This window comes from Protobothrops mucrosquamatus, unplaced genomic scaffold (genome assembly GCF_001527695.2).
Source record: "Protobothrops mucrosquamatus isolate PMUCROS unplaced genomic scaffold, P.Mucros_1.0 scaffold13, whole genome shotgun sequence".
NCBI classification, from domain to species: domain Eukaryota; kingdom Metazoa; phylum Chordata; class Lepidosauria; order Squamata; family Viperidae; genus Protobothrops; species Protobothrops mucrosquamatus.
Window position 1 is genome coordinate 2,439,324 of NW_015386400.1, and position 14,808 is coordinate 2,454,131.

Here is a 14,808-nt window from a genome sequence, read left to right on the forward strand (position 1 = left end):
GGCTTTCATTTGAGAAAAGTGGGGGGGAAACTCAAGTGGAGACTGGACAGTGTCCTCTGCTGATGAAATTCAGTGGTCCATTTCTCCGTCTTATTTTGAAAATTCTAACAAGCATTGCATTTCTTTAAAAACACTTTTGGTTATATGAGACACTGCGCCATATGTCCCCACCTATACAAACAATTTGGAATTGGGGATGGGATGTGAGCAAGATTGAGATGCCAGTTCTAAACGAAGAATGGGCAGTAAACAAACATCCTAAGTTTGGGGTCTGATGCTCCCACTTCACCACCAGCCACAGCTGCACCAAGGTTCATGCAGCACATTATTCTTTTTGCTGAAATGGAGTAAGTTACTAAAACTAGGACTTAGTAACAAGAGAGTAACTATTCCTCAAAGGGCTTATTTTCAGACCTCACTGCTTGGTAGCGCTTGTCTGAATTTGCTTTAAGTTGTCATTGTCCTTTTTGAACTCCGTGTGATGTCTGAGCAGGGAATAGCAAATCTCCATGCTGTGCTCTTGTTAATACCCAACCCAACAGCAGCAATCTCGTCCTTTCTTTCTCAGTTTTAATTGTCAGTCTGGGCTTCATTAGCTTCTGCCCAAAATAATTCTAAGATGAAAAAGAATGCCATTTTAGTATTTAAAAGAATAAACGCAACTCTTCATATATTTTTCAAAAGAAGAATTTAAGATCACTTATTATTGGATTTTTATTTGTATGTGACATTTAAATGATCCAGGATTCATTGTATCTATGTCAAATTACTTTTATTTAATGACTGTATCATGGATTAGTCACTAAATCTTTTTTTCAGTACAGTATAGACTAAAATATAAAGTATGGTTATGTCAAAAAGTCAGAATCTGCTTTGTCTCCATTATTGATAGAATTCTCAGTGGAATACATTAGGTTACAAATTTACATTAATAGATCTAACCAAGTCCATATATTTTTCTTTTCTTTAGGCTGGCACTCCTAAAGAAAAGAGGTGAGGAAGACTGGAGAAACAGATTGAATAAAAAAACGGAGTATGGACGAGCATCAGGCACCGAACGTAGCCTTCAGCTACAGGAGAGGGAGCAACAACTATTTACAAAAAAGGTACAATTCCCTATATTTAGAAATAGCATTCCTCTTTAAAATTAAAGAAGTTTCCATAGTGGGAAATTCAGAAGTTTCCATAGTGGGAAAGAAGTTCTGAAAAGACAAAAAGTTCCATATACTATAGAATTATTAATCACTCATAGTATTTAGATTGGCTGTACCATAAATTTAAGTGTTTTATGGTTTCCATTGTGTAACCTCATTGGTTTGCCAAAAACAGTAATCTTTATACAATATTTTATGTGATAGTCTGTCAGAAACCATCTATATAAACATATGCTACAATAAATCATGTACTTTTAAACTACTATAAATCCTATACTTTTAAAGTTTAGTATTTTTTTATATTTCTTGAAGTATTGCTGAAGCAATACATTATTTCTCTGGTTTTATAAGAAGGTAAGATATAATCTAAAACTGTTCATATATTAGGATTTTAGCTCTCTCCAAGGTTCAAAACACTCTGAGAATATATTTCTGTATCACATCCTGGATTTGGTTTTATGTAGGTTCTCATCAGTTCCCAGCATGGTATATCCCACTGGTCTGCCCACTTCCAATCTTGCCAGTGTGTTCCTATCCACTCATCCGCTGCCAACATCCTATCATGGCATAGCCACCAACCTACCTACCTTGTTGTATTCTTGCATTCACTTCTCAGCTGCTTCTGCAACTAACATCCTAGTTTGGGATAACCCACTGACTCTGTCCGTTGGCTTTTTTTTTTTCCCCTCCCACCCCATATTTCTGCATCCTATAGACCAGCCCTGCTTTATTCTGTAATTCAAAACTTGTATTTTGGCACCAACCCTCTGAAACTCCTGCACTGTGAGTAGTTTATGGATAGAATGTTTTGGACCTCAGTGGTGAATAGCAGTTAGTCAGTAATTCAGTATACCCTGCCTGGCTCTAATACTGTATGAAATAGTGCTGTGTATCCGAACAGGGAATTTTGAAGACATAGGAGACACTGTGACACATGTCAGCATATGAGCTGTAATGTTGTTGTTGCTGTTGTTCATTGTGAGAGGACAATCATGTTATGGTAGCCAAAAATCAGGACCTGCAAATATCTTTCCTGATTAACCCAAATAGGACATTTACCATAACATGATTTCTTAGAAAGTTATGCTTACATCTTTCTCTTTTAACAGCAGGATGGGTGGTTAAAGTAACTCAGTGCAAAAAAATTGTGCCATTCAGAAGATGCTCTTGGGCTGCTTGTTCCCTGGCATGTGTAAGGGTTAAGTGAGCTATTTTTCTGCCACTGTACCAATCAAGGCAAAAATATCCTTTTGGGGTGGGGGCAGTGCTGAAGCTTGCAAGTGGACCATAGCTCTTTTGGCATAGCTCTCGCCTCATCAGCTTCCCCAACTCTTGGGTGTAAGCAAGTCATTAGTAGTCAACCTTTGTTGCAGCCCAAGCATATAGGGAAATGAAAACAATATCTTGGGATCAGTTGAAAGCAGCAAGTGGAAACAAGATGGTGGAAGGACTAAGTCAGGGGTGTCAAACTGCCAGCCCACGGGCCGGATGCATCACAAGGAAACCGCGCCCACCCCATTGTCGGCAATGGGGAAAAAGCTCCGAAACGTCGGGCAACGTCACATGACATCACGAGTTTGATATGTCTGGACTAAGTAGCTGGCTGAGGAGGTTGACTGTAGGTATTCTCCAGTTATGATGGCAATTGGGACTGAAATTTCTTTTGCTAAGTAATGCAGTCATGAATCTTGATGTCCAATGGCTCTGGTCTGCAAGAAGCTCTGATATGCAGTGCAGCACAAAGTCACAGCCACTGCAGGAAGCCCAGCTGCTCCAGCTCAGCCCCTACTGCCTTCATCACCTACCCCAACTGACCTCTGCTGTCTTCTTGGTCCAACTGCTGACAAATGGGGGACTTAGCACTTCAAAAGCCAGCTGCTGGCCTTGTGAAACCTTCTTCCCCTGGTCTTGCAAGGAAGCCACCATGCACAACTTGTGGAAGAAAGCTTTTCAGCAGCTTCCTGGTGAAGGGCCAAACCTGGCATGCTTTGAGAGCAGTTCCATGGTGACAACAATGACAACCCAGCTTCAGGACAGGTGCTTTCTTTCCTTTCTGTTGCTGCCATATCAAGGCATCTTCATTGCAAATTTCTTATTTTGGCCCCATGACTTTCCCTTAGAATGAAATGTGTTCTAATGGTCTAGAAATCCCCTTTCTTTAAATGTGCAGAAAACTGCACATAATTTCTTCATAGGTGGGCATTGTGCAAACAGCATTCTGCATATCTTTCCTGCTCAGAAGAATTCAACAGCAGATTTTAAAGCTTCACCAATCAGCTTCTTTGCAATTACATAAGTGCAGAAGTGTTTTTAAAAAAGGGTGGACGCTAGCTATTTTCAAAAAATGTTTTTTGTTGTGGAATTTTGATGAGTGGATTTGTTCTTATGAAAGAATCTATGCAGTTCGAAGGACAAGGCTGAATTATGTCTTATTGTCTGGCTTCTGGCGGAAGGCATCTGTTTGCTCATGGAGATTAGAGTATTTTCATTAGATTACTGGACCAATATGGGCCAATATAATCCCATGGCTGGATTCAAAATAGTGTGCAGAAACTCTGGAATGAAATTGGGGCTACATAGAAATGCCCATAAGCATCAGCCGGAAATTTGAAACAGAAACACATTTGTTGAAAACTTATATGAGTTGATTTACTTGTATAGATGTAAATTTAGATTTCCAAATTTGAAGTTGCTTGGGCTCTAAAAAGCAAAATTTTAAATTTGCTCTGAAACTGCAGCCACTGCAGTTGCTTCAGTAGATATGTATCTTGTGAGTGGCCAGGTATCCCATTGCGCAAACTGATCGATGTTTTCTTCACTTTACATAATTTAAATCTCAGTTTATAACAGATTTATTCCTGTTTGGGAATAAATAGATTTATTCCTGTCTGGGAAACCAAATCTGGCAATAGGCAATCCAGATCTTAGAACCTATTTGGTCCCCTGGCCCTGAGACGACCTTAGGAACACATCAGTTGTGTATCTATTCTTTCTGAGAGTGTAAACCCATTTAGAACAGGCAAGTTCTATTGGAATTCAATCTCAATTTATTGACCTTATCCACTATATCAGTACATCAGTATAGATTCTAGTTCAAAACATCCCATTTCTTCTGATTTATAAGGAGAAGAAGAGATGAACGCTGTTAGCTTGCTGACAACATCTAACCTAAATAATGCTACAGATAAGTAGTGGCATGCAACATCTTATGCTATTGTTTGCTGGGTGCAAAGTTAGAGTCACCTAATTCTATTTCCTGAGACCATGCCTAAATATTGGTGGGAAACTAGTACAGCACAACACTTTCAATTCTCCCAAAGAAACAGGCCCAGAGAATATCCTAGTCAACTATAAAAATTGCTGAGCGAACAAGCAACATCAATAAAGCCCCATATCTCTATTTCTCTGTTGGAGGTAACTTCTTTATCTCATTGAACTCAGGGTTGCTGTTAGTTCATGTTATTAGGTAGAGTTGGAGCAGTGAATACTTTTTCTTTGTATGTTTTGCATGTACCTTGATAGAAAAAAATACAATAGCAAGCCGAAGCACCACTAAATAGAAATGTCATTGGAATAAAACTGGAATGGTTTTAAGCAATAAAGTGGTGCCACCAAATGCTTGAATAAACTTGAATAGTAATTTTTAGATTAAGACTGGAAATTATCTAGAAATTAAACACAGTCCTAAAATACTTAGGCATGTTAATATTTTGGAAGAATGTAAGAAACACCACACTTTTAATTGTTTTTAGAGTAGTTATGTAATGGTATGTGGGAATGACTTTGGGAGGAAGAAGAAGGAAAGCCGCAGCCAGCAGAATGATCAAATATGAGGCAGCTGAGTTCATAGAAGAAATGGGGGCATGGCAAATACCTCAGCCCTCGTTTCTTGGGCTATAAGGGTAAAGGGAGGAATGATGTACTTTCAGACTTGCAAGATTCTGTTAATGTAACATTACAATAAAATAGAATTAGTACATATGGATATGCTTCCCATCTGGGCTATCTCGCAATAAAATATTATTTCAAAATGAAGAATTTCAAAAGGTGATAGGTGTAAAGTAACCCTAACTCTTTTAAATGCAAAAATTTTAAATTAAAATTAAGTTGTACGGTACACATTAGTATGGAAATCATTGAGATTTAGGGAAATGCCATTCAGAAATAATAAAATATTTTAAATAAATGCATGCACAATTTTGATAGAAATATATTGACGATTGTATACACCAATCTCCATGGTATCAAAAATAGTTGGTAATAGATGTATATGGATTAATTGTGCCCAACTGCTACAATTGTTGACACAATTGTGGCAGATGGGCACAATTAATCCATATATATCTATTACCAACTATTTTGGTAATTGTGGTTGACACAACTGTGGCATTTTACTGCATTAAGATGGACTAATTGTTAATTCACATGTATAAAGTTGTAATTGGTTTAATATTTTTAAAACATCCAGATAGGAATAAAATTGTATCTGAAGAAGTTTTTTTTTCACATTCTCTTTGTATTTTAAATTCTTTTCCCCTCTTTTCATAGTTTCACAACCATACAAGACCCCCCTCAAAATGTCTCTATTAGATTAACTTTTCCAATATTGAAATGGCCACTCTTTTTTACATTTACATTAGAGCACCACTGAGCTTGGGATCATTACACAGAAAGATTAACCAAACCAAAGGATTTTAATTACATTTTATTTCAGCAAAGGCCTCTTGCAAAAGATTGATTTTTCAAAACCTAACCCAAAACTAAAATTGAACAGAAGAAAAAGTTATGATTGAGAATTATTTATATATAAAGTATGAATATCTCTCTAAAAAAAAAGTGGCTAGTAATTGTTTTGTCTCTGTAGCTATCAGTTGGCAGCCTATTGATATTTGTAGGGGGCTTTTTTTTTTGCACCTCTTAATTAGACAAGGAACCGTACTATCCAGGACACAAGTTCTTTCCAACTTTTCCCTTCTTTCATTCTCTGCAATGTTTCCTATTTGCTTCAACCTGTAGGAAGAAGGAGGAGGTTCAGATGCTAAAGCCATATCTAAGCTGCTTTGGGTAAGCCTGACATGAATGCAGAGCGGCTATGCTAGGCACGCAGGCTTATTGTTTTCTGGGTATGGTCAGCTTCACATTCAAGCTCTATGTGGTATGGTATATCACAATATGGGCACTTCTTTGTTTTTAGCAAGAGCCAAACACATTACTAGCAAAAGTATTGCTGGTGTGATTAAAAGTCATTCTCCATGCTTGCCTTCTTCAAACCTCTCTATCATCACTAATCCTTTCTATGGCTGAATGAGAGTGGCTATAATAAGTGTAACATTCTTGCATGGATTTTCTTGTTTGATTATTACAGCATATTGTCTAGATAGACAAATCCTGAAACACTGTAAGAACTTTCATCAGTTATTTGATGTAAACTCATTTCTTCTCCTCCTTTTCTCTAACTGTCTAACACAGAGGTCTCCGACCTTGGCAACTTTAAGACTTGTGGACTTCAACTCCCAGAATTCTGGGAGTTGAAGTCCACAAGTCTTAAAGTTACCAAGGTCGAGGACCCCTGGTCTAACATATCATTTACATGTCTTTCTAATTCTTTCCTATGCTTCTGCCCCCTGTTCATAGGAACCTGTCTATGCTTCTACTTATTCTCCTGCTATACTTGCTGCCCATAAACTTCATTCCTTCATACCTATTAATCAGGTGAGCAAATCTTGCATATTCTAGGCTAGGTCTTGCAATGATTTATTGAGCACTTATTCAACAAAGTTTTCCCTACCTCCACATATATCAATCAACAGTTTTTCTGTCTGAAAGTTCTAAGAATTGTATAGCAATATATCAATTGTTGGGAAAGGTTGTAGAGTAAGTCTTATTTCTTCTGTTCATTCTCTTTTTTAATGTACTTTCAGTTCTAGCTCTCTTCCTAAACACCACTGACACAAACACAACAGATCATTTATATTGTTTTCCAATATATAGTGGTTTTGCATGGGGGAATGTCTTTGAATCAGCCTTAACACTTTTCTTGACCAAATTTTGAGACGTGGTTATACTATTGCCTTCTTCCTAGGACTGAGAGTGATTGGCCAAGCTGATTTTGTGGCTTGATAGGAACTAGAACTCACAATTTCCAGTTTCTAGCGTGGTGCTTTAACCATTATATCAAACTGGCTCCATATTCTGTAAAATCAATAGTTAAAAAAAATCTGAGTTTACTTTCAGATTAGGAATTCAAAATAAATTTTGAATTGCAATATGGTATAAACCTATATAAAGCATATTTTATATATACAAATTTCTTATATCTTTAATTCTCAGTTAAAGAAGGCAGCAATAGTGGAAGTTATGGTTTGTTTGCTTAACACTGTTTACATAGTCAAAAGTGCTCCAAGAGTGATGTGCATATGATCATTAACAATGTCCACAAGCTGATTAAGTTAGGGACGAAGAAAACAAGCATTCTTGGAACGCATTAATAAACTTACAGTATAAGAATGAAAATAATTTAGTGAAGGAAAAAAGGAGTCCAAGAGACTGTCTTTCAAAAGTACCAGTGGAATTACTTTAATTTCCCTTTTTTTGTCTTCAGAAGTCTGCCTAATCACATTCTCCACAATAAACATCTTCAATCATCATTGTATTATTATTCTGGATATTGTTTACCTCTTTTTCTCTAAAACAAATTCAAGCCTTCTGAATATACCTAGGAACATTTAGTATAAGAATCCAGATATTTGAACCAAGTTTTCATGTTAGTAGCTAGGTTTCAAAATTCTATTTTGCATTATCTTTGAAAATAACATTTATCAGTGTGAGGGCATCATTGTGATATAAGGTGCTTGATCACAAACACAAACAGTTGCTTGATGTCCTAGATTTAAGTTATCTTAAATATACTAGTTTCTCTCTGTATTGCCTTAACAATTCAGACTGGAGATCTTAGACTTCCTGCTTCAATTCTGATCCTGTGCTGTATTTATTTCTGATACTTGGGTTTCTTTTTCCTTAAGGTCAATAGTGCTAGTTTGAGACAGCCAACCTCCATGGAGCTTGAACATCACCCTTGGAGATGGAAGGTGAAATATTGCCTTTTCTGCCTGTTTCTTTAGCTTAGGAAGCAGTGAAATGAAACAGTTTTGAAAAGCAATGATTCCAAATAGGATTGTATTGGGCACAGTTCTAAGCATATGCAGCTGCATTATTTGTGTGGCTGGATTTCACTTGTACAAAATCAGATTCTTTTTAGTCTAGTGACTCAAATGCATACAAATGGCACTTCTGGGTTGTGTGTATATTAAAAATTACTGTAGAAATAGGCCTTACTTTATACAGGAAGGCATTTATTTCACTTTGTTCTGTATTCTTTCTTTAACCTTTGTGACGTAAAGTACCAGCCCAAATTTCTCTTTTTGTGTTTTCCACTATGAAGCATTTCAGCATTGTTTATGTCAGAAATTAATATGATCTTAATTAGATCATCTCTGAGGTATTTAGTAAAATATTCTGAGCTCAAGAATGGATAATCTTAACTTTATGCAACATTTGCCTTCTATTTTATTTAATTCTGAATTGTTTGTACAAGCTGATGATTATGAGACAGGGATAACTTATTCAGGTGATAAGATAAATGTATCTATCCAGAACCTGTGATTGCAAGTTAATGAACCTTACTATAGAATGCATGGGTAGTATTTAAATTGAATTTTAATGCCAAATAGCAATAGCACTTAGACTTATATACCACTTCATAGTGCTTTACAGCACTCTCAACTATTTACAGAATCAGCATATTGCCCCCAACAACCTGGGTCCTCATTTTACTGATCTCAGAAAGATGAAAAGCTGAGTCAACCTTAAGCAGGCAGGATCGAATTTCTGGCAATGGACAGAGTTAGCCTGCAATGCTGCATTCTAACCACTGCACCCCAATGGATTCAAACATATGAGAGTTGTTTGGAGTTGGACAGCATCAAATTGAATAAATAAATTAATAAATTAAGTTTGCCGCTGTAGTCCTATTTGATTCTTTGCCCTAATGTGATTCAATTTCTAAAATATAGCCCTTTGTATACCCCTTAAAGATCAAATGAGATTTTTGTTCAATAGAAGTCCTGCATCCTTCTGGGAGAAAGTTTTAGGTTGTATGATTTTGCTTATTTGAACTATTAGTTGCATAATAGTATATGGCTCATTTGTGTTGTACAGTGGAAATGAATCCAGGGTCTGTGGGAGTGCTTTACGATGCTACAAATACAGAATATTTTGTCAGGCTCTTATAGAAACAGGTTTACTTCAACTGATGGTGGGAACACCTTCTGGTGGGATTACATTGTTTATAACAGAATATATGAATTTGTCTCCTATGTGTATATTTTATCTTGTTTTTATAAAAAGCATATACTTCTGTGGCAATCCTCTTCTTTTTCTGGATTTCGCTGATCTCTTGTTACATTAATAATTTTTGGACTAGTAAATATTGCACATAGCTAATATAAAAATGTACAATATTAATTCTTTTAACATGTCTTTGTATCCAAATAGAAAAAATTCCCAGCTGCTCTAAACCTGTATAAAGTATAAAGTATAAGTATAAAGAAAAAAATAGAGCAGAAAGCAAAATTATCTTTCAAAGATTCTGAAACTGGTATAAGATTCCATACTAGTAAACAGAAAACTGTCTTCAGCTGATTTCATTCTATTAAAAATCCTATACTTTAGCAAAAGAGTTACAGTTAAATATAACAAATATTTTTTATTTTATTTTTATTTTATTCTGCCTTCATTTTTAATAAAATATGTAGCAAGTAAATTGGTTGTGACAGAAAGTGATGACTGAAATAATTTGGAGGAATCAGCTTAGTTAAACACTTACTATTTAATCTATATGCTTCTCCCTAATCTTGACATTGTTGTACAATAGGTGAAATATAGGTTCATTCATTTACCAAGTGGCAACTTATGCCATATACACACAAACTGGGGAGGGGGTGGAATCAGCAGTCTATATATTTAAGAAATTTATTTCTTGTGACATTGGTGCTAAAAGAAAGGTAATACAATTGTCACAGTGTAAGTGAATGCTGCCTGAAGGATTGTTGGTTAAAATGGAAATATGACCACTTGATAAATTGACTGCTGAGAAAAAGGCATAATTTGCATGCTCCCAGCTCTCAACTGCTGTTTTTTCTTTATAAAGATACACTATACATAGTAATCAACCAAATACTAAACATACAAAGGTTATTGGCATTTAAATTAACCAGGTTATTTATTATCACACACTACGCTTATCATATAAAATAGGAATGAGTTTGATTTTACTTGGAAAGAATAAACAGTTTTGTAGTATCACATAGGACAGACTATTTAGAACATTACAAATTCAATATCTGGCACTTCCAGTTAGATTAAATGCCAGATGACAGGAAAATATCGGTGACTGATACCTTGGAGAAGATCATAATATATGAAGCAGATCAAGGCTGTGATACGGTTTGCAGCAATTTTTATAGATGCATTCATTATATCTTGAAGGCCAAAAAAGGAACTTTTGCTCTATTCAATTTGCATTTTAACAGAAAATAAGTACTGAGTAGTTTGAAATCTTCGAAGTTCAAAATTTCAATATAGCCATTTGAAACCTTAATATGATCACGTAATCCTATAAAAAGATATATAAAATACTAGCTGTACCCAGCCACGCGTTGCTGTGGCTCAGTCTGGTAAAAGCGTGTGTTGCTTTTACGTCCAACAGATGGCGCTGTTTTTCAAAAAAAGCATGTTTTTTCCTGTCACAGGTGTGACATCTATATAATAGTAGGGATATAAAAACGCGCGCGTATTCAAATGCAACGTTGTGGCAAAATTTCAAAGCAATCGGTGAAGAACTTTCGGAGATTTAAGATTTTGAACAAACGAACATTTACATTTTTATTTATATAGATTGATAACCAGATTTATTCTTTGAAAAAACAGAAGGATGTGGATAGCTGTGAAAATCAAATGACAATTGAAGAAAGAAAGCAGTTAATAAGTGTTCGAGAAGAAGCTTGGAAAGCTAAAGGCAAAGGAGCATCAAATGATTCTACCCAGTTTACAGTGGCTGGCAGAATGGTAAAGAAAGGTCAGTAAATTCATTTAATTTTATTTATTTATTCAATTTTTATAGCTGCCTTTGTCATCCAAGTGACTCTGGGGAGCTTACAATTCTAAAACTATAAAACAATTAAAAACAATAAAACAGTGAATTTATCCATTGTGTCTGGATTTTTAAAAAGCTAGAAACCTGAAGCAACCAAAAGAGATTTTGCCAAGGATTTATGTTGCTTTCATTTCCAGAAATTACTTTTCATTTTTGATCTGCATATTATTTCAGTTATATTTAAAACTCAATTGGCCAGAATGCCACCATCAGCAGAAGCAGCAAACTATTTCTGTTCTGAAGTCTGCAGTGTTTTTATATCTTGATTGACATAATTGGTTGCCATTGAAATAAGAAACAAAATACAGCATAACTGAGTGAGCAAGCTGATCACATCTCATGAAACCACTTAAACTGAATATCATACTATTTTTAGGATGCATTTATATTTTCTTCTGGCAGCTAAACTGATGGGCTTTTCTATTAGGAATAAAGAAATTTCCATGGTTTCTGTGTGGCTAATGGTTTAAGAGCACAGCTGTCTGTGAAAGCCCAATTAAGAAATAGAAACACATGGCCAGCTTCTTATCTAGTTAACAGCATCCTCTGTTTCTCCAGATGTTGCTTAGTTAGAACATTAATATTCCTTACCAGTAATCATTTGTATACAAGTCTGCCTGGAATTATAGTTTAACAACACCTTAGAGAGCCAGAAATGTCTCAATCTTGGTATACCTTGTTACACCAATCACTTATTTGTCCCAGAGGTATAATGATGAAAATTTTACTTGTATAGTCTAACTTTCTATTCTATCCAATAGCCATATTTGCACACAGAGTGAGTTAACAATCTGCATATGGTAGAATAGAACTGAGCCTCCAGATGCAAATGGCCCTGAATTTATATCTTAAGCACTCTAGAATGAAATTTTTAAAAAGTCCTTAAAAATTCTTCAGGGATTCCTCATTGAGAAAAAAAAGAAGTTAAATTGTGCCAATCACTATTAGATCATCTAAATTATAATGTAAGGAAATGTTGGTAATCCTAGACCATGGAAATGGCAAATTGTAAGATCTAACAAAAACTAGTAATCAATGAGCTACATGTTCTTCTGCTAGCATATTTCAGTGATTTCTGGCATCCGGCCCTCTCAGTTCCTGGCAAATAGATGGGGAAGAAATGGAGGTAGTGACAGATTTTATTTTCCTGGGCTCCAAGATCACCGCAGATGGGGACTGCAGCCAAGAAATTAAAAAGACGCTCCTGGGGAGGAAAGCTATGGCAAATCTAGACACCATACTAAAAAGCAGAGATATCACCCTGCCAACAAAAGTGCGTATAGTCAAGACCATGGTTTTCCCAGTTGCAATGTATGGATGTGAAAGCTGGACCATAAGAAAGGCTGAGCGACAAAGAATGGGAGGCCTTTGAACTGTGGTGCTGGAGAAGACTCTTGCGAGTTCCTTGGACTGCAAGTCGATCAAACCGGTCAGTCCTAGAGGAGATCAACCCTGAGTGCTCTTTAGAAGGCCAGATCCTGAAGCTGAAGCTCAAATACTTTGGCCACCTAATGAGAAGGAAGGACTCACCGGAGAAGGGCCTAATGCTGGGAAAGATTGAGGGCAATAGAAGAAGGGGACGACAGAGAATGAGGTGGCTGGATGGAGTCACTGAAGCAGTAGGAGTGAGCTTAAATGGACTCCAGAAAATGGTAGAGGACAGGAAGGCCTGGAGGAACATTGTCCATGGGGTCGCGATGGGTCGGACACGACTTCGCAACTAACAACAACAACTGGATACTATTGGCAAGACTGCCTTGAAAATATAACTTATGCTTTACCCTAAATATTGTGGAGATTTGCCACAATTGCTCCAGCAAAGATTTTGTCATCTTTTTAATTATCAAAGCAAGGAATTTGATTATTTGTATCTTCAAAAAACCCTCTCTTTCACCCCTAAAAAGCTACCCATATTGCTATCACCCATGGAATCTGAACATTTTGTTTATTTGGCTCATTTAGTGAATGCATAATCTGTGGAGAAATCAAACCTCTTAATGTCCTTCAAGGAATATACTTATGTCTGGCTTTTATGATTGCCTGAAAAGTTCCAGGCATGCCTGAAAACTAGATTGTGCAGAATATTGGAAACATCCATTATCTGATATGAAATTAAGTATTTTATTATTCTGCAGGCTTAGCATCATCAAGTGCCATCGTTCCAGTGACATACCCTTTCTGCAACAGACTAAAATCAACCACACATATTTCAAAACCCCTGGAAGGTAAGTCATTAAAATATATAAGAACAGTTTGAATTCTTCTTTTTAAAAAGTTGATTGTTTTTACTCTTATTTTCTTTAGAAATTGAAGCAAGACCAGATATGCAGTTAGAATCAGACCTGAAGTTGGATAAACTGGAAACTTTCTTAGGAAGACTCAACAACAAAGGTCTGTACAATTTTGAGAAGGCAGCCTGTATTTTAATTTACTGTCCTGTGTAAAGAAGTTTACTCATTATTCCAATAGTGGTCTGTGGACCTATATTAAGAATGATAAATAATGACTAATTAGCAAAAGTAGATAAGAGAGAGTGAGAGCTTCTCACATTTATTTAAAATGATTGATTTCTGTTAAACTACTATCTTAAGAGCTGGAATTAGAGAATATATATTTTTAACCATCTTGTTACTAGCCCTTTCCAATCTGGTGTTTTCAATTGTCCCGGGCAACCATTTCCATAATCCCTAATCATTGAGGCTGTGATTGTTAGCAATTGTCATCTAAAAAAACAGGAAGACACTATATTCACTAGAGAAAATTCTATTCATTACTGCAACCAAATTTTTAAAAAATCTTCTAGGTTGCTTATAAACCTTTGTCTAGCATTATTGACAATAGGAAATTCATGCTCAGGTACCTACTATATCTTTCAGATTAAAATATAAGACCAAGCTATCTAGCTCAACAACTAGTTCTACACTATTGCTGACAAGATACTTCTAGATGGTCTATAACAGGGGTAGGCAACCTTGGCTCTTTTATGACTCGTGAACTTCAACTCCCAGAATTCCTGGGCCAGCATGGCTCAGCTTGGAAACCTCTCCCTTTCCCCCTCAGCATGGCTGGCTCAGGAATTCTGGGAGTTGAAGTCCACGAGTCATAAAAGAGCCAAGGTTGCCTACCCTGGTCTATAAGCAGGACATGAAGGAAGTTGCATTGTCCATTCTTTCTTAATGGCATATTGACTGTGAATTTAAAAATTTCATATCATATGAAAATTAACTAACTAACCGCTAACCGCTGAAAGCCTTTTGTAAACTTTCTATATTTGTCAATTTCTCCTTTATAACTATTTATTAAAACCATCAGTGTTCTTTATTGTCAATCGGGAAGGATAAGGTATGCTTTTATACCAGTACCAAGTTGACAGACAAACATTAAAATGAATGTTTTTGTAATAGAAATTTTAAAGTCAAAGACTGTATAATAAACAGTATT

At 36.0% G+C, this 14,808-nt stretch overlaps 1 protein-coding gene across 1 annotated transcript in view; it reads left to right on the forward strand.

Moving 5' to 3' along the window:
- SVIL (supervillin) overlaps positions 1 to 14,808 on the forward strand; it is a 73,225-nt gene that overhangs the window by 36,113 nt on the left and 22,304 nt on the right. The window contains exons 17-23 of the mRNA XM_015810662.1: positions 971 to 1,106; positions 6,171 to 6,218; positions 6,789 to 6,866; positions 8,177 to 8,242; positions 11,142 to 11,289; positions 13,503 to 13,592; positions 13,672 to 13,758. Of these exons, the coding sequence (XP_015666148.1) occupies positions 971 to 1,106; positions 6,171 to 6,218; positions 6,789 to 6,866; positions 8,177 to 8,242; positions 11,142 to 11,289; positions 13,503 to 13,592; positions 13,672 to 13,758 (653 nt within the window). The remainder of the gene's footprint in view (positions 1 to 970; positions 1,107 to 6,170; positions 6,219 to 6,788; positions 6,867 to 8,176; positions 8,243 to 11,141; positions 11,290 to 13,502; positions 13,593 to 13,671; positions 13,759 to 14,808) is intronic.